This window comes from Mus musculus, chromosome 9 (genome assembly GCF_000001635.26).
Source record: "Mus musculus strain C57BL/6J chromosome 9, GRCm38.p6 C57BL/6J".
NCBI classification, from domain to species: domain Eukaryota; kingdom Metazoa; phylum Chordata; class Mammalia; order Rodentia; family Muridae; genus Mus; species Mus musculus.
This window is the reverse complement of record NC_000075.6, coordinates 56994084-57017106: the sequence shown is the minus strand read 5'-3', so window position 1 is coordinate 57017106 and position 23023 is coordinate 56994084. Positions and strand designations below refer to the sequence as shown.

General features: G+C 42.6%; 1 protein-coding gene across 1 annotated transcript in view; it reads right to left on the bottom strand.

The window, feature by feature from the left end:
* The window catches only part of Ptpn9 (protein tyrosine phosphatase, non-receptor type 9), a 67841-nt gene extending 45702 nt beyond the window's left edge, over positions 1-22139 (bottom strand). The window contains exon 1 of the mRNA NM_019651.2: positions 21451-22139. Coding sequence (NP_062625.2) covers positions 21451-21513 — 63 coding nt within the window. The 5' untranslated portion in view covers positions 21514-22139. The remainder of the gene's footprint in view (positions 1-21450) is intronic.
* Between the last annotated feature and the right edge of the window lie 884 nt (positions 22140-23023).

The following is a 23023-nucleotide window of genomic DNA, read 5'->3' as shown; positions in this document are numbered from 1 at the left end:
AAGAGGGCCTCAGATCCCATTACAGAAAGTTGTGAGCCATCATGTGGTGCTGGGAATTGAACTCAGGACCTCTGGAAGAGCAGTCAGTGCTCTTACCACTGAGCCATCTCTCTAGCCCCTAAATCTAGTTTTGCAATGTACTTCTAATATTGTTTGCAAATAAAACACTAGAGTAAAAAGAACATACCTTTCTCACTGCTTAGCTGTATGAACATGCATGGAACATTGTACAGGTAGAAAGAAGAAATCTGAATGACCAGAAGGAGATATGATCAATAAATACTCAACTGGTAAGATGACCCTTCATTGTGATAAATCATGCTGTAGAAGCCTGTTAGGTGAGACTTACTATGGAGATGACAACCAAATGTCTATTTATTCCAGAAAAGTAACCAACTACATATGAAAGTGACTACACAAAGTTCAATTTGGTAAGCAAATTAGTTTATTGGGATTAGTTACAGGAGCAGAGACAAATTAATTTAAAGGCAGCTGTACTACCCTCAACCTGGATTATAACACTGAAAAGCTGCATCCCTACAGCTCTATGTACTACTTTCATGCAGCACAACAGGTTAGAAAGCTTCATCCTGGCAGCTCAGCCTCCTGTCTTACCTCTAGCAACTGCCTGTTCCTACTTCTATAAGGTAGAAAAAGGGAAAACATTTCTGTGTATCTTGTTAGTTTCAGGAACTTTTTGAGACTTGTGAGTTGTTTACTTCCCTAGTCTCATGAATCTCTTCTCATTCCTGGAAGGAATGTTTCAACTTAGATCTTTAAACTTCTTGAGCCTTAAGAAACCTCCCTTTAGAACAGCAGTTCTCATCCTTCCTAATGCAGTTCCTTCTTTTAATACAGTTCCTCATGTTGTGGTGACCCTCCCACACCATAGAATTATTTCAGTGCTACTTCAATAGCTGTAATTTTGCTACTGTTATGAATTATAGTGTAAATATATGATGCCCGATATCTGAAATGCAGCTCAAAGGGGTTATAAACTACAGGTTGAGAACTGCCACTCTATAATGAAATATTTGATCTTCCAGGCAACTGCTACAAAAGAAAGCCAGATACAATGTTTCACATCTGTAATGCTAGTGTTCAAGAGGCAGAGAAAGATGTACCTTCACAAGCTCCAGGCAAGCCTGGTCCACATAGCAAATAAAAGGCCAGCCAGAGAGGTAGTTTCACACAGCTTTCATATACTTCCTTCAAAGTACATCTTGCCCTTTTCTTTTCTTATTTTTTTGAGACATAGTCTCACTAGGACAGCCTGGCTGGCTTGGAATTCTTTGTAGACAAAGTTGGCATTGAATTCATATAGATCTACCTCCCTCAGCTCGAGTGGTGGGATTAAAGGCATAAGCCAGTATACCCAGGGTGCAATTTTTTTTAAGTCACTACATAGACAATCTTTCATGTTTTTAATTTGTATTGTTTTCATATGGACTGAAAAATGAATGATATATTTATGGGGAATAGTATGATTTTTTTGTGGGTTTTTTTGTTGTTGTTGTTTAAAGATTTATTTATATGAGTACATTTTAGCTGTCTTCAGATACACCAGAAAAGGGTATCAGATTCTATTACAGATGGTTGTGAGCCACCATGTGGTTACTAGGAATTGAACTCAGGACCTTTGGAAGACTAGTCAGTGCTCTTAACCACTGAGCCATCTCTCCAGCCCTAGTATGATGTTTTTATTCCTACACATACACACACATACATACTCATACAGTGTAGAATGATTAAATCAAGCAAATTACCTATTAACTGAAATAATTATTTTTTCTGATGTAAAGACTTGCAATGTGTTCTTTGCAATTTTGAAGTATACACCACCTTCTTATTAACTATAATTACAACCCTATAAAGGAGACCTAACTGTAACTTCCTATTTGACACCATCTCTCCATTCTCCTCATTCTCCACTTCTGGTGGCCACCATCCTAATCTCTGCTTATATGACTGTGGATTTTTGAAATTCCAAAAATACTTGAGAACATGCAGTGTTGACCCTTCTCTAACAGCCTCTCAGCCATTTGGCTGAGATCAAGTGTTCTTTTCCACATTTTGTCTTCTTTTACCAAACTCAGTTCCTCCAAAGTTCTTAATGTCCTGCAGTTCCCTTAAGCTGACCTCTGTCCCCCTGCTGGTCAGGATGTTGTTCTTGGCTTTAAGTACAGGAACAATTCCTCCTGATTTGGTTGTACAAGGCCCTGCATGAAGAGAGACCAATGTACTGTAAACAGTGATGCGATATTTACAGATACAAACACAGACACACCACCTGTTCTGTTCAGCCTCAGCCTCCTGCATCTCCATCCCTCTGATAAAATAGATTAACCCCTGAAAGAAGTCAAATAGGTGGTCTCATATTCACAGTCTTTCTAGACAGATTTATATTTTTTCCATTTTTTATTAGGTATTTAGCTCATTTACATTTCCAATGCTATACCAAAAGTCCCCCATACCCACCCACCCCCACTACCCTACCCACCCACTCCCCCTTTTTGGCCCTGGCGTTCCCCTGTACTGGGGCATATAAAGTTTGCGTGTCCAATGGGCCTCTCTTTCCAGTGATGGCCGACTAGGCCATCTTTTGATACATATGCAGCTAGAGTCAAGAGCTCCGGGGTACTGGTTAGTTCATAATGTTGTTCCACCTATAGGGTTGCAGATCCCTTTAGCTCCTTGGGTACTTTCTCTAGCTCCTCCATTGGGAGCCCTGTGATCCATCCATTAGCTGACTGTGAGCATCCACTTCTGTGTTTGCTAGGCCCCGGCATAGTCTCACAAGAGACAGCTACATCTGGGTCCTTTCGAATTTATATATTTTCTTACACATGGATTTTGCACAACTAGTCAGTTGTATATACACACACACACACACACACACACACACACACACACACACACATATATATATATATATATATATATATATATACATACACACAAATAATCACTGGTTGCCCTATTGACTGCCAGAAAAATATGTCCTAGTAACTCTGACAAGCAACATATTCTTCATGATGGATAACTGAAATTCTTCAAATTAATATTTAATGTATTTCCTGGTGAAAAAAGGAGTGGGCCAAAAGATGAGTCACAGCTTAGAAACTATTTCAGCTGAAGGTCAATTTTAGAATAAATCTTGGCTTCTAAGTAGTTGCAAGGGGTCACAGTTCAAACAGCACTGCTCTTCCTTTGGGAAAAGATCTAACCTACCAAAAAACTAATACTATCACTTACATGCATTTCCTGCCTGTTTCCCCATCTTTCGTTCACTGTAAATTATTGCCCTTTTGGTGTCTATTAATCCCTCTTAGTTCACATCAATCTCCCAGGTAACTGAAGAAACAGGATCTAAACAAACACACAAACTTGCAACACTGCTGCAAGTTCACTAATTTCTAAACTAAACCGACATTTTTCTATTACATCTGTTGCAGGCTGGGTATGGCGGTTCTCTAGAATAGAGAACTTTAGAATCCATGTTTTCTAGAGTATCAGCCAGAGCTCTTAACCACTGAGCCATATCTACAGCCCATTTTCTTTAGATTTTTAAAGAAATGACACCATAGCATGGCAGTGGTGGCGCACACCTTTAGTCCCAGAATTCGGGAGGCAGAGACAGGCAGATTTCTGAGTTTGAGGCCAGCCTAGTATATAGAGTGAGTTTCAGTACAGCCAGGACTATATAGAGAAACCCTGTCTTGGGGAAAAAAAAAAAAGGGAAATGACACCATAGCCCAGGCTATCCTGGAACTCACAGATACTCCACACTGTACAAGAACCTAAGCTAAGTACAATTAAAAGATTTACATCATGCCGGGCATGCCTTTAATCCCAGCACTTGGGAGGCAGAAGCAGGTGGATTTCTGAGTTCGAGGCCAGCTTGGTCTACACAGTGAATTCCAGGACATCTAGAGCTACACAGAGAAACCCTGTCTTGAAGAACCAAAAAAAAAAAATAGAAGATTTACATCACACTGAGAACTGAACAATGGGACATCAAGGCTGAACAAAGCTTCCCTAAGCTTCATGCAATAAGGAAAGGCCATAGTTAATTAGGCTATTAAACACGAAAAGCTCTTTAGTATTAATGACTTCCTTCCAGTGGAAGGGAGTAAGGCTTATCAACACTCCAACATCCAAGTGTTAAAGTCCCAATGTCTCTACCACCTGACGAATAGAAAATACCTATTCACTTAGAAATACTAAATTTGGCTAGGGGTGTAGATGAATGGTAGAGTGCCTGTGGCATGCATATAGTCCTAAAATGAATTCCAAATACCCACCTCCACACAACTTCCCTACCTCTAACACATACTAAAATGTGTTCTGTCCTTATGGAAGACAGACTCCCTGGTAGGTAAACACGGATAGAGGGGCTGTAGTTAGATGAATGTGGTCAGTTTCCAAGACTGCCACCATTTTCCTCATCCTCCTGACTGGAAACAAAGGCCTGGTAGCTATTTCTCCAGCAGTAGGTCCCCTGCTGGTAGACTGGCTCAACAAGTCAAGGACTGCTCAGGACCAGTCACACCAGTTGGAGATTAATCACCCATCCTGTCTTTAAGTGACCAACCCTAAAGTAGGGAGGAAATCTCTCCAGAGACTTTAAAAGCCCAGACCAGGAGAAGAGACAAGATTTCTTGGCTTCCCAAGTCCCCCTCTGAGGTCTCTCAATGTGTGATTCCTCACCTACACAACAACAAACACCTTCCTTCAATTGCTGGTTCTGTTTGCGGTGCCTGAAGTTTCTTGCTGCCACCTCTTGTTTTTGGGGGAAGTTTTTTTGTTTTGTTTTTCAAGACAGGTTTGCTCTGTAAGCCCTGGCTGTCCTGGAACTCATTCTGTAGACCAGGCTGGCCTTGAACTCAGAAATCTGCCTGCCTCTGCCTCCCAAGTGCTAGGATTAAAGGCGTGCGCCACCTCCTGCAGTTCAAATCTTTCCTGGCTTTTAATTCTTTAACTGGCAAAGAAAACAAAACTGATCCTGCCATGCAGTACATGCTTTTAATCCCAACACTTAGCAGAGGCAAGATCTCTGAGCTCGAGGTCACTCTGGTCTACAAAGATAGTTCCAGGACAGCCAGGACTATACAGAGAAACCCTGCTTGGGGGTGAGGGACAGGAGTGGGGTTGGGGGGAGAAGAGATCTGTAAACACTATTAATACATTATTAACCTAGGGCTTCACTCTAGCCAGGGTAAACCAAACCTGATCCAGGTGGTCTGACAAAGAGACATTTTTAGGGAAATTTTTAAAATTACTCTTTACCCAGAGAGAGTCAGAGCTTTGGATTTTTCAAAGTGCTTATACCTCCTATTCTGTCTCTGCTAAGAGTGAGACGGACCAACTATTACTTCAAACTAAAACTGGATGATGGCTAAGTTTCTTCTCTTCTTCTCTCTAAAAGCTGAGAGACTTCAAACTGACTGTGGTTACTCTGAGGAGAGACTATGCGATTTGGTCCTATGATTTCTTTATTTTGCTAACTGGGGCCTACCTGCTGAGGCCCTAGAAACTACTTCCTTCTTTATCCAGGCTAACTAAAGTGTCTGTGTAGAGAAAAGAGAACATATGTCCACATATGACTTGGGTGGATCCTACTGGAACTTGTGCCTGACAGGGGCTGGACTCACCTTGAGAAAAAAAAAAAAAAAAAAAAAACAACCATGTGGCTTACCACCATCTTTGCTAGTGACTTCATCAAGATGGAAGCAGCCACTTTATTTGGCCACCATCTTGGAACCTCATGACATAAACCAAGGATGGCAGCACCCATAAAAGTTCTTAGTCCTTCTGATCACCACTGCATCCTTTTAAATTAAACTAAGGAGGCAATATAAGGCCTCCAAGATGATTTCTTTTCCTTAATGTTCTGCTTTGTTTTAATTTTGAGCCTTTCAGTTAGAGTAATAAGGGCTAACAAAATAAATACCCTAATATAAACACCTTCTGAGATCTTTTAAATGCCATTTTGTTTTATTTTGTTTTCTGTCCTAGAGTCCAGGAACTTAAACCCAATTTACATATTGTAAACTGTAAAGACTCTTAATTTAGGTAGTATTCTTTAAATTAAAAGAAATATGAGTGTTTAATATGCTTGCTTCTTATCTGAAATATATATATTTACAGCTTAAAATGTTTTTTTTAATGAACCTGAGACGGGGCGGGGAGGTGGGGGAGGCTCTAAGGCAGAACAACTGATTCTCTTTTTGTTCGGGCTACTACCTGAGATACACTTGAGGTTCTACTCTCGTCTGTAGGAGTCAGAGCCTGTTTTAAGTTTATATTTTCTTGCCTTTTAATTATTTAACTGTCAGGAAAAAACTAACTCGGGCTGGCGAGATGGCTCAACGGGTAAGAGCACTGACTGCTCTTCTGAACATCCCGAGTTCAAATCCCAGCAACCACATGGTGGCTCACAACCATCCGTAATGAGATCTGATGCCCTCTTCTGGTGCGTCTGAAGACAGCTACAGGGTACTTACATATAATAAATAAATAAATCTTTTTTTTTTTAAACGTCCTTCCTGTTGGCTTAAAAACAAAACAAAACAAAAACCCCAAAAAACAAAAAAAACTAACTCAATCCAGACCTCTACACTGTATCACTTAGTTCAAGGCTGGTTTCCAGTCACATAGACTCTTGACTGAAGAAGACATAGAAGGGCTGGTTTTAGTAACCATTTGTGAAGCATTTAAGATACAACAAACATGAAACTGTATGTTCAGCATACTCAACACAATGGTAAACTGAAGTATTATTAACTATGAAGGCTCAGTGACAACACTTCTTGCCTAGCTTGTACCAGGGCCCAGGTTTAACCCTTAAATAGAACAATGAAAAAAGGACATGAGGAAATGAGAGAGGAAGAAAAAAAGACTCACAGAACAGGGGCAAAGTGTCCAAGGTCATTTAACTAATGTTTAGTTGGGTGTGGTAGCCCAGGTACTTAAGAGCAGTGGGTAAGCATGAATCCAAATGTTTTCAAACTTTATAGTAGCCTTTCCACTCCACAAAGCAGCTTTGAGAACTAAAAGATATACAGTATACATCTCATAAGGAAGAATATATTAGGGTCTATATTGGTACACAGTTACTCCGGAAGGATATAACAACAACAACAAAAATGGTAACACTTGCTATGTCAGAAGAAAAGTTGCCGCTGGGAGAGGTAGGAAAGGGAGAGCACTTTCTTCTTTCCCTCCTGCACCTTTATTACTCTCTGGCTTCCAAATCCCTGATTCAAGTGACCCTCTAGTGTAGTGGGGTTGAAGAGATAGCTCAATGGATAGGAGATTGCTACACAAACATGAGGACTCAGGATTGTGTCCAAGTACACAGATAAAAAGCCAAGCACAGTCCAGGAGGTGGTAGTGCATGCCTTTAAGCCTAGCACTTGGGAGGCAGAGACAGGCAGATCTCTGTGAGTTTGAGGCCTGAAGTTCTGGGACATCTAAGGCTACACAAAGAAGCCCTGTCTTGAAAAACAAGACCCTCTCCCCTAAACAAAAAACAAAAAAAGCTAAGCATAGTAGCACGCATTTATAATCCCAGCACTGGAAGGTAGAGAGACTAGAAGGTCTGGGGGCTTACCAAGCAAATTTAGCTCAACCAGGTTCAGAAATAAAGCTTTGACTCAAAAATTAATGCGGGGGCTGGAGAGATGGCTCAGCGGCACCGACTGCTCTTTCACAGGTCCTGAGTTCAATTCCCAGCAACCACATGGTGGCTCACAACCATCTGTAATGTGGGATCTGATGCCCATTTCTGGTCTGTCTGAAGATGGTGACAGTGTACTCATATATATTAAATAAATAAATCTTTAAAAAAAATTAATGTGGAAAACAATAGAAGCCACCCAACATATAACCTCTCCCCCTACATGTACTTATAACTGCCCCTTTCCCCGCTACATACATAGCTAATTTTAAATTAAGTCAGGCAAAGTGGGTGGCATAAGCCTATAATCCCGAAATTTGGAGTCAATAAAGGAGGATAAGGGGTTCAAGTTTATCTAAGCCACTTAGAAAATTTAAGGCCAATCTGGGTCACCTGAGGGAAAAATTTTTTTTTTCTTTTAAAACTATTCTACCAATTGATTCTGTCTTTTGGCAGTCTTCATTGCAAGGCCAAAGGCCTTGAACCTCTAGTCTTAGACAGGACTCTCCCATGGGTGCCATGCTCACTTTCCTGCTAGAGGCATTTGCTGATGTTGACTAAACAGAAGTGGCGCCCCTTCTTTCCAGACTTAAAAACTCCTCTCTAATTCAGCCATGGTGGTATAGGTTTGTAATTACAGCTACTCAAAAGGCTAAGGCATGAGGGTCATATTTTGTAGGCCAACCCGAGCAACTTAAAGAGAAAGCCTTGCTGCAAAAAAATGTTTAAGTAAAATAATCAGGAGGTGCAGTAAGGGGTGGAGCTGTAGCCCATAGGTAGAGTGCTTGCCTACAACACACAAGGCCCACACAAACAAAAACCTCTCCAGCAAAGAGTAAAAGTATAAAGAACTCCCAAAATAATAATAATAATAATAATAATAATAATAATAATAATAATTTGACAACAAAAACTTTAAATTGTCATAAAAGAAAATTCATATCAGATATTATAAGACTAAAGACTATAACATAAAAGCAGCAGCATTTGAACAACAGGAAGCTCCCTAACATTCAGAAAGAGTAAAGTCCACTGCTCACTGGGCACAGGACAGAACCTGCAGGCAGCTTCCAGCACTACCCATTGCTGTTGGCTGAGTGAGTGAGTGAGTGAGTGAGCGAGCCACACAGCTGAAGGGACACCTGGGAAGCCATCACATACAAGAAAGATCTCAAGCTAAGCTGTGGGGTAAGAGCTGCAGCAACACAGATTTTGGGTTGTTTGTTTTGAGACAAGGTTTTGCTATCTAGCCTTGGATGTCCTAGAATTAGTTCTGTAGACCAAGCAGGCCTCAAATTCATAGAGATCCGCTTGCCTCTGCCTCATGAGTGCTGGGATTAAAGGTGTGTGCCGCCACCACCACCTAGCCAATAGCCAATTTCAGGTATATCTGAGTACACTATTCTAGTTAGTGAATGCATAAATGACAATGGTCCCTTGGCCTAGGATCCCATTTGGTTTAAGTTACCTCCATATGCATGGAAATGTGTGTGTACACACACATATACACACAACAGTATAGATTTCTTCATGCCTAGAAACAATCAGATAGTTTTCTTGATTATAAAAGGGATTTTACTTTTATAAGTGTATATGCGTGTGTGTGTGTGTGTGTGTGTGTGTGTGTGTGTACATGTGAGTGCAGGTACCTGTGGAGTCCAGAAGAGGGCACTGGATCCCCCTGTTACTGGAGTTACAGGCAGTTTTGAGCCTCCTGCTGAGGATGTTCTGCACTGAACTCAGGTCCTGAACTCTGTAAGAGCAGTATATGCTTTTTATCACTGAGCCATTTTTCCAACCGAAATTTAGGTAGCCTCCATTCAAGTACATTTCTAATATAACAAGTATGAAAAACAGAAGGTCTGATACAGCTCTAAGTGGGTCATGGAGTACATAAACACTAAAGCGGGGGCTGGAGAGATGGCTCAGCGGTTAAAGGCACTAACTCTTCTTCCAAAGGTCCTGAGTTCAAATCCCAGCAACCACATGATGGCTCACAACCATCTGTAGTGACATCTGACACCCTCTACTGGTGTGTCTGAAGACAGCTACAGTGTACTTACATATAAACAATAAATAAACACTAAAGCGAGCTGTATGTATACTCCAAGTGAACTTTCAGGGAGAGTTTACCATCTGATGCCTGTTCATATTAAAATAGGTGCATCGTGGGAAGGGATTTGCAGTAGAAAAATTAAACACATGACATAATCCAGCAAATAAGCCACCCTCGTTATACCCCTAATACCCACATTCTTCCATCTCTTTTTTTTTTTTCAAAGATTTATTTATTTATTTTACATAAGTACACTGTAGTTGTCTTCAGACACCCCAGAAGAGGGCATTAGATCTCATTACGGCGGATCATGTGGTTGCTGGGATTTGAACTCAGGACCTTCAGAAGAGCAGTCAGTGTTCTTAATTACTGAGCCATCTCTCCAGCCCTTTTCCATCTCTTAACTCCATAAAAGAAAGTCACAACAATAATCAGAGCTAGCCAGGCAATGGTGGCACAGACCTTTAATCCCAGCACTTAGGAAACAGAGGCAAACAAATCTCTGTGAATTCAAGGCCAGCCTGGTCTATAGATGAGTTCCAGAACAGCCAAAGATACACTTAGAAACTTTCTATGAAAACAAAAAACAAAAAACAAAAAGAAAAAAATAAAACAAAAATCAATAATGGGTACCATAGTACCATAGTGACTTGATAAAACATGTTCCCCATAGGTTCATTTATTTGAATGTCTACTCACCAGAGAGTGGAATTGTTTGAAAGGACCAGGGGATTAGGTGTGGCCTTGCTGGAGGACGTGTATAACTGGTGGTGGGCTCTGAGTTTTCTATGTCTGATCCAGCACATCAGGACGTAGCTCTGGCTCTGGTACTAGGCTCTCCTACATGATAATGGACCAAGCCCCTGACATGAAGCAAGCTGCCAATTAAATACTTTCTTTTATAAAAGTTGCCTTGAAGCCGAGCAGTGGTAGCCCATGCCTTTAGTCCCAGGACTTGGGAGGCAGAGCCAGGTGGATTTCTGAGTTCGAGGCCAGCTTGGTCTACAGAGTGAGTTCCAGGACAGCCAGGACTACACAGAGAAACTCTGTCTAAAAAAACAAAACAACAAAAACAAAACAAAAATGTTGCCTTGGTCTCTTACAGCAATAAAGCAAACAGCGACTAAGACAACTACTTTCACTCAAGGGTCCTGCTTCTCTCTTGCATTGCACTCTTATCTTTTCTATTATTTTGCTCTGAATAGTTTCCTTACCAGTATGTTCAAGTATTTAGGTCAGAGATCAAGAACCTGGAAGCACCCAATCCTAACCATGTGGTGGAAGGAGAGAACAGGAATGAACACTCACACACACACTCTACCACCACCACCACCATAAAGAAGTGCAATGCTTTAAAAGTTTAAGAAAATAAACCAGAGTATGAGGCCATTTTCTGTTATACAATAAATTCTAGTTTGAGGACAGCCTAGACTACTTGAACCCTCTCTCAAAAGGAAAAAGACAATGAAAAGGTAAAGGGGAGAGAGTACACAGAGAGAAGGGCTCAGGAGTTAAAAGGCTCTTGCAGAGAACCCAAATTTATTCCCAGGCATTCCATGTCAGGCAACTCTCTACTGCCTGTTAACTCAAGCTCCAGAGGGACCTGACCTTTGACCTCTTGTACATCTGCACTTACATGAACATACCCACATACAAACATACACACATAATTTAAAATATTTTTTTAAATAGGGCTGGAGGGGCTGGAGAGATGGCACAGTAGTTAAGAGCACTGGCTGCTCTTCTCCCCAGCCTGGGATATTTTTTTTTAAGCCGAGGCAGGGTCTCATTTTGTCAGACTAGTTTTGAACATGAGATATACCTTAGGACGGCCTTGAATTCCTCTGATCCTCCTGTGTCGACTTTGAGTGCTATAATTACAAACATGCACCACCAGAAGGCCAATTTTTAAAGATCGTAGTAAGTAACACAGGAGTAATGGATCATGTTAGGGCCAGAGCCAACCCTTAGGGAACTTACTTGAATAAATGCTAAACCTGTTAAGTAAAGACTTACACCTGGCCTAAATGGAAACAGAAACTAAGAAAAGTCATCTCTAGGGCTGGAGTTAAGATCACTGGCTGCTCTTACAGAGGACCAGGGTTAAGTTCCCAGCACCCACATGGTGGCTCCATCCATTAACTCCAGTTTCAGGGAATCTGAGCCTTCTTCTGAACTCTATGAGAACCAGGCATGCAAGTGACACACATACATAAATGCATCCAAAAACACTCATACACATAAAATAAATTTAAAAAATAATCTCTCATCTACTATTTGGGTCACAGTCTCTCATAGTCCAGACCAAAATATCACATCCCAGAATAAACAAATAATGTGCCCCATAGGTCATGGAACTCCTCAGCTTCTGCATCCTATTCCTGTCCCCAATCTTAAGAACCTAATGCTCAGCTGGGGCTGGTGATGCACACACCTTTACTCCCAGCACTTGAGGAGCAGAGGCAGGCAGATCTCTTAGTTCAAGGCCAGCTTGGTCTACAAGATAAACTCCAGGCTAGCCTGGTATGCAAAGCAAGTTCCAGAGCAGACAGGACTACATAGAGAAACACTGTTTCAAATGAATGAACAAACAAACAAACAAAATAAAACAACAAAAAAGATGCTATCTCAATTAGGGGGAGGGGAAAGTGTCTAGTGCTCAGCAGAGCTTAGGGCCTGAAGTATGGGAGTCCAGAACTCTACAACATTTGGGTGTAGCAGCTTTCCCCAGTCATCCCAACACTCCTGGGGCAAGGTGAGGCAAGAGGAGTGTCAGGATCCTTGGGCTACAGTGCAAAACCCAATCCCTAGAGACAAGAAAAAGAAGAAAAAACAAAAACAGAAAAAAGAATTGTAGGCAAGTCTTTTTCTTTTTTCTTTTTTTTTTTTTTTAAGATTTTATATATGTGAGTACACTGTCACTGTCTTTAGGACACACCAGAATTGGATATCAGAACCTATTACAGATGGTTGTGAGCCACCATGTGGTTGCTAGGAATTGAACTCAGGACCTCTAGAAGAGCAGGGGTGCTCTTAACCACTGAGCCATCTCTCTGGCCTTAAATAGAATAAACCCAACATTAACCTTTAGTTTCTAACTTGGTGCTGGGGATAGATAGCATATGACAGGATTCACTCCAGCACTCTAGCCACATCTCCAACCCCCTGAGTTGGCTTATAAGAATTCTTTCTAAAGCAGGAAGCAGACACAGCTGATTCCAGGTCCCCAGCCCAGAAAAGTGCAGGCCTAGTAAAGTGTGACAGGAGCTTCTTCCCAAACTCCAAAGAAGCAGAACAAAAACTAGCAATTACTCCAGTAGTTAGGAAATAACTGAAAGAGTTGGTTTTATTTTGTTTTTTAAGAGTCTCACTATGTAGCCCAGGTTATCCTCAAACCCAGCCCTTTCTCATACAAAACAAATGCCCTGCTACTCTGAAGTTCCTCCCAGTCTTTCTGATGAGCTGTTATATGAAGGTATGCAGAGAGAAAATGTTCTAGTAATTAATCAAGAAAAATAAAATATGCTATCATCTAAAGTTTTAAAGCAGGATGAAAATAGGAAATGTAAAATAACTGATAAAAGACCAGAGTTAGGGCTCAGTTCCAGAGTATTGAGACTGTAATGAGACAGTCTCTCTGATATACAATGAGGCAGGCCTATATATTTTCCAAGAAGATAAAGCCATAGTTAGAAAAGTTTATTCCAATATACTAATCCTGTCAGGTGTGGAAGCTCACACCTGGAACTGAAGCTCTAAGGTCTGTAAATAATAGGTCACATTCTAGGAAAAAAACCTGTGGGTGCTTAATAATTACAAAACTCTTAATTCCAAAACTCAGGCTCCAAAATTTTAAGAGTAAAATTCATATTTCACTCTTATTTCCAAATATACTTAAACCCAAATAACATCTCACCTAATTGCTGATTACATACTTAGTAATGCAGTAATAGGCTGAGAATTCTTCACCTTTCCTTCCATTTCTTTCCTGTGTTCTACATAGGCGATGTCTCGGAAAAGCCTCAATTTAACATCATGAATCATTTGGTCCTTGACGTCTGGTTCCTTCCAGGGGGACAGATGACATTTAGCACAGGACATGGAAGTCTGTGGGAAAGGAAAGTTCTTAGCTACAAGAAAGGACAAACCTCTGACCTTGGGAAAAGGGCCAAAAATCTTTGAAGTCCTCATTACAGCAGTTAAATATTTAACTTTAGCCAGGCGGTGCTAATACATGCCTTTAATCCCAGCTCTAGGGAGGCAGAGGCAAGTGGATCTCTGTGAGTTCAAGGCCAACCTGGTCTACAAAACAAGTTCCAGGACAGCTGCTAGGGCTACACAGAGAAACCCTGAGTCAAAATAACAACAACAACAACAGATATTTAAAAGAATCTATTATGAAAAAAAAACCCAAAGTATAAAATTAGAATTGATTTTTGAAAGCTATACTATGTTGAGGGAACAAGGACAGCAGAGGGGTAAGATGTAGCTGCTAGAGTTTTCCAGTATCATGGAGGATCCACAAGGATTAGCCACCAGAGGAACTGGATTTTAATAAGGCTTACAAGATCAGATTTTAGTTGTTGCACCCAGAGATTGAGTTACCGTTGTTTCTGAACTAAGTTTGTGTTGTGTTTTCCTTCACATGCTCGTCTGGGAGGGTTCAAGAGAGAAAGGTACGGCAGCAAAGTGTGGGTTTGCCAGATGTGCACCACAAAGGCTGTGGGGGATTTGAAGCACGGGGCTGGCTTGGCAATGACCGGCCAGTGGGAACCTAGAGAACTGGGTGGAGCTGTTTCAGGAGCTCCAGGCCAAAGAGTCTCCACAAGGTAAAACAGGTCAGCCGTTGCCCACCATAGTGTGGCCAGCTAGGCCACCAAGGCTGAGAGTTGCCAGCGTGGGAAGTGCCAGGTTTTTTTTTTTGTTTTTGTTTTTGTTTTTTTTTAAATAGTTCCCACAACAATACTATAAAGAAGCCAGGCGTGGTGGCGCACGCCTTTAATCCCAGCACTTGGGAGGCAGAGGCAGGTGGATTTCTGAGTTCGAGGCCAGCCTGGTCTACAAAGCGAGTTCCAGGACAGCCAGGGCTACACAGAGAAACCCTGTCTCAGAAAAAAACCAAAGAAACAAACAAACGGGGCTGGTGAGATGGCTCAGCAGTTAAGAGTGCCGACTGCTCTTCCAAAGGTCCTGAGTTCAAATCCCAGAAACCACATGGTGGTTCACAACCACCCATTATGAAATCTGATGCTCTCTTCTGGAGTGTCTGAAGACAGCTACAGTGTACTTACATTAAATAAATAAATAAATAAATAAATAAATAAATATTTTTTAAAAGAAACAAACAAAAACAAAAAAACCCAATACTATAAAGATTCAAAGTACTCATTTTCTCACAGTCATAAAAGCCAACACAGTAGAGAAACTGCCCAGAATACACAAATCCAAGTTTGATCCACAGCAACACACACACCAGAACACTAGAGAGATGCCTCAACAGTTAAAAGTGGGTGCTGGTCTTCCAGAGGACCAGTTCACAACTGCCTGTAACTCCAGCTCCAGGGGATACAACGTCCTCTTCTGGATATTTCGGACACTCCACTCATATGCACAAACCTACCCTCAAACACACATATATGCATATAAATAAAATACACAGACACACAGACACACAGACACACACACATATATTATCAACCAGGAGTGATCTTTCTACTGGTCTACAAAGCAAGTTCCAGGCTAGCCAAGGTCAAAAGGTCTCCCTGTCTCAAAAAAGTAAACTAAATATTAATAATATTAAAAAAACCACTAAGTATATAGATCCCAGGGTGAATTGAAACAGTTGTTCCTCCTTAGGATTGTTTTCAGTAACTAAATCCCCAAAAGTTCAATATGCAAAGGAATGTAGTAGTGGCTAGCTCGATTGACTGTTTACAGTCACACTAAGTGCTCCAGTGAGTCCTTTTTAGTATTTACAATGCTATGAGAGCTGAAATAAGGATTTTCTTTACAAGCTTTGCAAATAAACATTAATAGATAACTCATGGCAGTGATTTTCCAAGGCCAATCTGAGCCAGATAATGAAATCATGTCTTAAAAAACCAAGCAAGGAATGGTAGCACAAACTTTTGGTATCAGCACTCAGGAAGCACAGATAGAAGAATAGGAGTTTAAGGCCAGCCCGACCTATTTAGCAAGTTCTAGGCTAACCTGGTCTATAGTGAGAACACTGGCTCGATTTTTTTTTAATTTGTAATTCATTAAAAATTTTTTTAAAAAAACTAGTACTGAGTAGTGTAGATCATTATTAGATCATATGTTTAGCATTCATTGGATCTTAAGTTCAATCCTTAGCACTAATATAATATAATATAATGCTTGTTATCAGCATACTGGAGATTAATTTCTTTTTATGTAGAAGAATATAAATTATTGAAACCATTGTTAGTTGGCAATGAATAGAATTATAAGTACTTAAGAGAATTACCATGCTGAGCATGGTGGCGCACGTCTTTAATCCCAGCACTTGGGAGGCAGAGGCAGGCAGATTTCTGAGTTCGAGGCCTGCCTGGTCTATAAACTGAGTTCCAGGACAGCCAGGGCTATATAGAGAAACCCTGTCTCAAAAAACAAAAAAACAAACAAACAAAAAAAGGAGAATTACTATATTGTCCTACACCATCAATTGCTACTGGAATAACCATATAACCATGTAAGACTTTACAAGGCTATAGTTACTTAATTTAAGTATCATTATCCAGTTCTAGTTGAGTCACTATTTATGGTTTATTCATTTTTCAGTGTGTGTGTATCTGTGTCTTGTGGGTCCCGTACTCAGCAATTAGGCCAGGATGTCTGGCCAGGGAGCCCAGGATCCTCCTGTCTCCACCTCCCCAGCTCCTTGGTTACAAGTGTTCACCACCAACACCCAGAACTTCTTTGTGAATTCTGGGAATCAAATCAAGTCTTCACGTTTACAAGGTAAGCAATTTACTAAAAAAAGCTATCTCCCCAACCCCTGTCCCCTCTCTGTGAAACAGGATCTCACTCTTTAGTCCAGATTGGCCTGAAACTCATGGCAATCCTCCAACTTCAACTTCCTAGGTTGAGATTACAATGTGAGCCACCATGACTTTCTGTAGGCATACTTTCTCTTTAGCTTTTTATTGAGTTCTTACAGCTACCACCCTTCCAACATTTATTCCACCCTAATCCATTCCAATCCCCCAACACTTGATAGGAGAGAGGAAGTTTGAGGGAAAGGGGGGCATAGACCTCTTTAGACTACTTCCTGCTGATTAAGGGCTTTGGGTTCCTTGGGGCAAGTCCAGTCTCCACAGTCAGGATATCTCCAACAAAAAAATATTCCTAGCAGCGCTGATTTGGAAGGTGGACAGGCTGAAGGGAAGATGAAACCAGATTTGCAATCTGAGTTTAGCTTCTCAACTATGCTATAGGATCAGACAGGAGGCCAGAGCCTCCACTCAGCAGGTAAACATGCTTGCCGCTAAGCTTGACCACCTCAGTACAATCTTTGGATCACACCTGGTGGAAGGAGAAAACCAGTTCCTGAAAGCTGTCCTCTCTGACCTCTACATTCCTGCCATGGCACTTGTAATATCTGTGGCATATACACAAATATTAAAAAAATTTTAAAGTAAACTCTTATTGGGATAAAACACTAATCTAGACAAGAGTGATTGTGATCATAGTCAGGGTGACAGCCTGAAGCTCACAAATTAAAGAGATACTTAAGAAAGCCTGATAATACATTTTATACAAATGATACATTTTATACAAGGAATAAGGGCAATAAAATGTCCAAAATTAGCCTGGTGGTGGTGGCACACGCCTTTAATCCCAGCACTTGGGAGGCAGAGGCAAGCGGATTTCTGAGTTCGAGGTCAGTCTGGTCTACAGAGTGAGTTCCAGGACAGCCAGGGCAATACAGAGAAACCCTGTCTTGAAAAAGCCAAAAACAAAAACAAAAACAAAAAAACAAAAAAAAGTGTCCAAAATTTTGATTGGCATGACTACAGAAAGACATATTTAATCTTCAGGAGAGAGTAGTCCACAGTAGCTATAAAGCAGTGGGAACATTCCAAAAAGACTAACTCCACCCTTTATATGCTAGTCAGTATAATCTCCTAATTGATTACCGAATAGGGTTCCATGACAGAGAATAAGAATAGCTCAACAGTACAGTGCCTTCCTCAAACATAAAAGGCTCTGGGGTCTACCCCCTTTCCACAAAGAGCTAAGTAAACAAGTAGACATACAAAATAAGACCCAACTAACCTAACGATTTTCTTTTTCTTTCTTTTTTTTTTTTCAAACTCTTTTTCTTTTTTGGAACATAGTTTCACTATTTAGCCCTGACTGGCCTGAAAATCACTCAGAGATCTTCCAACTCTGCCTCCCCAGTGCCACCAAGACTGACCTTAAGCATACCTTTTATAGCCAATGTGGTGGCGCACACCTTTAATCACTACACTCTGGAGGCAGAAGCTGGGGATCTTCAAGGCCAGCCTAATGTACAGAGCAAGTTCCAGGACAGCCAGGAAACTCTGTCTCAAACAAACAAACAAACAAACAAACAAACAAACAAAAAGAAAAGAAGAGGAGGAAGAGGAAGAGGAAGAGGAAGAGGAAGAGGAAGAGGAAGAGGAGGAAGACCTTTTATGCCCAGTATAGTGGAGCAAGCCTATAATCCCAACACTCAGGAAAACTCTGATAGTCAGGCATGGTGTTACATGACTTTAATCCCAGCACATGGAAGGAACAGACAGGTGGATCTCTGTGAAATTAAGGCCAGCCTGCTCTACAAGCTGTTCCACACCAGGCAAGGCTACATAGGGAAACTTCGACTTTTAATTAATTAATTAGCTAATTAATTAATTAGAAAACTAAAAAAATGTTTTATTGAACTAAAATAAGAAACTATTATATTTGTCTTTCAACATTTTGGAGTAACTACAAAGTCTGGCATTGGAAACCAGACATGGTTTGAGTGTGTGTTTTTGTTTGGCTGAGGTTTTTTCCTAGGTCATAGTTATTTAATTTCTATTTGTTCTTTTATAAGGTAGAGAAAGAAACCTCCAGTTACAATACTAATTCTGTGGATTACAGGTTCCTTTTCTTTCTTCTTTCTTTCTTTCTTTCTTTCTTTCTTTCTTTCTTTCCTTCTTTTTTCCTTTTTTCAAGATAGGGTTTCTCTGTTCTCCCCTAACTATCCTGGAACCTGCTGTGTAGGACAGGCTGGCCTCAAACTCAGATCCCTCTGCCTCCTGAGTGCGGGAATCAAAGGTGTGTATCACTACAGCTGGCCACATCAGAGTATTCTTTTTTTTTTTTTTTTAATTTAATTTTTTTTTTTTTTTTTTTTTTTTTTTTTTGGTTTTTCGAGACAGGGTTTCTCTGTGTAGCCCTGGCTGCCCTGGAACTCACTCTATAGACCAGGCTGACCTGGAACTCAGAAATTCACCTGCCTCTGCCTCCCAAGTGCTGGGATTAAAGGCATGCCCCACCACTGCCCCGCTGACACATACACATCTTAATATAAAGTGGTATATATAGTGTACAACAGAAACATACACATCTTAAGAACATTTAAGGAATGAAAGAAAAATAATGAATGTGTTAAAAAAAAAAAGTCACCCAGTGTATAATAAATAAATAAAAATAAATCAACCTGTGGTGCAGTAGTGACCCACACCTTTAGTCCCAGCACTCAGGAAGCAGAGGCAGGTGGATCTCTGTGAGTTCCAGGCCAGCATGTTGAGATGCTGCAGGTTGAGAGCTTCAGGACAGACAAGGCTAGTTACACCAAGAAACTCTGTCTCAAAAAAAAAAAAAAAAAAAAAAAAAAAAAAAAAAAATCAAGGTAACACATTAGTAGGGAGGCCTTTCCCAGTCCTGGCAGAGTGGCTCCTTGGCCCTTGGCCACCTGCTTGCACTGTCTCACTAGCATTTTGAAAACACTGTTGCAGTTACCAAGCTGTTACCACTATTTGCAAATTTGTTTTTAAAAAGGTATTCTTAAATTTTTTTTTTTTTACTGGAGAGATGGCTCAGAGGTTAAGAGCACTGACTGCTCTTCCAGAGGTCCTGAGTTCAATTCCCAGCAACCACACCGTGGCTCACAACCATCTGTAATGGGATCCAATGCCCTCTTCTGGTATGTCTACCCTCTTCTGAATGTCTGCCCTCTTCTGGTGTGTCTGAAGACAGCTACAGTATACTCATATACATAAAATAAGTAAATTTAAAAAAAAATTTTTTTTTACTCATGCTGAGTTTATTTAAAGTCAATAAGAGTATAGGTCTGGGGGAAATTAAAAAAACAAAACAAAACAAAAACATCATTTCCACAGAAAGCATGACTTTTCCAAAAGAAAATTCAAGGGCTTTTTAAAAATCAGGTCTTGGGGCTGGAGAGAGCACTGGCTACTCTTTCAGAGGACCTAGGTTCAATTCCCAACACTCACATGGCAGTCACAGGTATCCATAATCCATCTCCAAGTGAGTTGACACCCCCACACAGACATATATGCAAGCAAAACACCAATGCAAATAAAATAAAAATAAATAAACCATAAAAAGGTCTTTAAAAAAAAACCATTAAACCAATGTTAGTTTGTCAAAATAGACATCTCCCCACTCCAGATTGTGTTAGCAAATGTGGGCCTGTGAACTAGGGCGTGAGAGTGTGAAACGGATCATTACCAGCATGTCTCACCTTTTCCTCTTTCATTTATTTTGTAAGGTACAAGCAGATTATGGCCATATTTGAGCACAGCTTCTGTTTGGATATGAGCAGTGCCAAGGAGAGAAGAGCAAGAGCCCAATCCGTGGGGTTCTGAATCTCATCTAGTCCGTGTTTCCACAGCTGGAATATGGGGGGGGGGGTGTAAAGTTATAAGAGCGCTCGCTAGGCTTCTCGCTTACAGAAACCCCTCAAATGATAACGCAAGCTACTACTTTCTGGGAATTTAAGATCTCAAGCTTTAAAAAGGGACAATGGAACTCCAGTGTGGGCTTCAGAAAGATGGAGACTGTCAGATGAGGTGGGGGCAGGGAAATGGGGACGAGGGTAAGAGCCTAGCCTGGGAAAGCAGAATAGGGAGGTCAAGGCCAGGGACTTGGGGAGCTAGAAAAGGAACAGATCTTTCAGGATCTGTCCAAGTAGGCCCGTCACAGCAGTCTGAAAGCCTGAAGGGCTCCTTTGAGAATCTGGGCCACCTCTTTACCAGCGCTACCTCCCCCCATCTTGGGAACGGAGACAACCACCTAGGAATCCTCCCCCCAAATGGCTTTCCTTGCCCTTGAAAACAACGGACCCTCGAGAAAAAAAAAAAAAAATGCAAACGCTTCCAGAGAGTAGAAGGGCCTGGGACAAGGTGTCCTGCAGTCATCCAGTGGGGAGCCCGCCCCAGTTCGAGGAACTTTAATATTCATTGAAATGGAGCAGCACGGACCCCCCCCCCCCCGGAAGTCTCGAAGCATAAGAATCTCAGAGCCAGGGGTCCCACGGCTCCGGGGCTGGGCTGGGCGATGGCCTGGGGCGCGGTCTCCGGCCCGGGGAGGCCAGCCCGCAGGCCTGAAATGCGAGCAGGAGCCGCTGAGGGCCCGGGGCGAGGAGCGCAGCCCGGCGAACAGAGGCCGGCCTAGGCCTCGGAGGCTCGGACACACCCACCGCTGCAGCGGCGCTTACCTGCTCCTCCTCGGGGGTCAGCTCCGGCGCCATGTCCGGCCGGGGCGCGGTCGCCGGCTCCATCCCGCCGCCGCCGGGGCAGGTCTGGTGGGCGAGCGCCAGAACCCGCTGCACTCGCGCTCCGCTTCTGTGGCCCGGCGCCTCAGCAGCTCTCGGTCGGCTCGCGCATGGTGCGAGCGCCCGGCGCCCGCGGCGGCTGCCAACGCCGCTCCTGCTGGCCGGGGAGAGCCCGCTGTCGCTCCCCGCGGAGAGGAAATGCCTCCTGTTTGCTTCACTCCTTTCCTCACGCCACCCCTCCTGTCCTGAGGAGGAGAAAGTGCGGGCGAGGAACTAACAGCAGTTCGAGGTCTGCTTGGCTTTCTTTCTTTTTTAGGAGTCCACAACTTTTACAGCCACCGCGAAGGCGCCTGGCGGGAGTTGGAGGCCGTCGGCCTTCCGAGCCGCTTAACCCCCGGGGCAGAGCTCGCCGGCGCCTCGAGACCGCCCAGCCCGGGCGTCCACGGGGATGCGGGCCCTGCGAACTGCTCCGTGGCCTCGCGGCCCAGTTCCTCAAAAGCCGCCGCGGAGACAGGGAGGGCGGGCGCGAGCGAGCGAGGAAAAGGCGTCCCCCTCCCGGCTCAGGGCCAGCGCTGCGGCCTGCGCCGCGTCCGCCCGAGCCCCCCACGGCTCCATTGAGAAACTGAGCATCTCATTCACAAACAGGAGCCGGGGAGGGCCGGGCCGGACGGGGACGTTGTCCGAGAGGGGGAGACAGAGAGGAGCTGGGAGGAGGGGAGGCTGAGCGGAACGGAGCGGCGCGGCGGGGGAGGGGCTGCGGGGACGAGAGGCGACTCCCCTACGGGAGCGGGAGGGAGACGCGACTGGGAGTTAAAAGAATCCAAAACTGCGCGAGGACCGGTGCCCTTCCCGGTATTCACGGGCGGCTTCTACCTATTCGTGGTAGGGTCTGAAAGGTTGCCTGTGAGGTCCAAGATGCCTCGGATCTGACAGATAAGCAAGGGCCGCATTTCTTTGCTCAATGAATGTATCCTGTAGTCCAGCATCATTGTAGCTAATTGTAATCGGGTACAAAGAGAGAGTGAGGAAGAGACAGAGAGAGACATCCTGTTTCAGAATTCATTCAGGAAGCCCACAGCCTTTGCAAATGCATGATTTTACTCTAGGGTAAACAGCAGAGTCTGGGTCTCTCAGGATAGGAGCATTGAGAAGGCAGGGCTGGGCCTACTGTGATTTTTTTTATCATGTTAGACCAAAGATAAGTATTCTAGAAGGATTTCAAGAAATCGGAGTGCCACAACTAGTCCCCCCAGGACTGAAGTCCAGAAAGAACCAGGGGATGGGTCTTCGGAAAAGAAAATGCTATAGGTTTTGATGCCCATCTTGGAGAACTTTTTAAAAAATAAATTATATATATTCTTAACTCCATTTTGGCACCAGTGCAATAGCAGCTTCAGGGTTACCTCTGCTAAGTTTTTTCCTTTGTGTGTGTGGAGGGTCAGGGGGCCAGGAAAGACAGAGTTTTGAGAAAGGATCTCTATGTACCCCTGGCTGTCCCAAAATTGGCTGTGTAGAC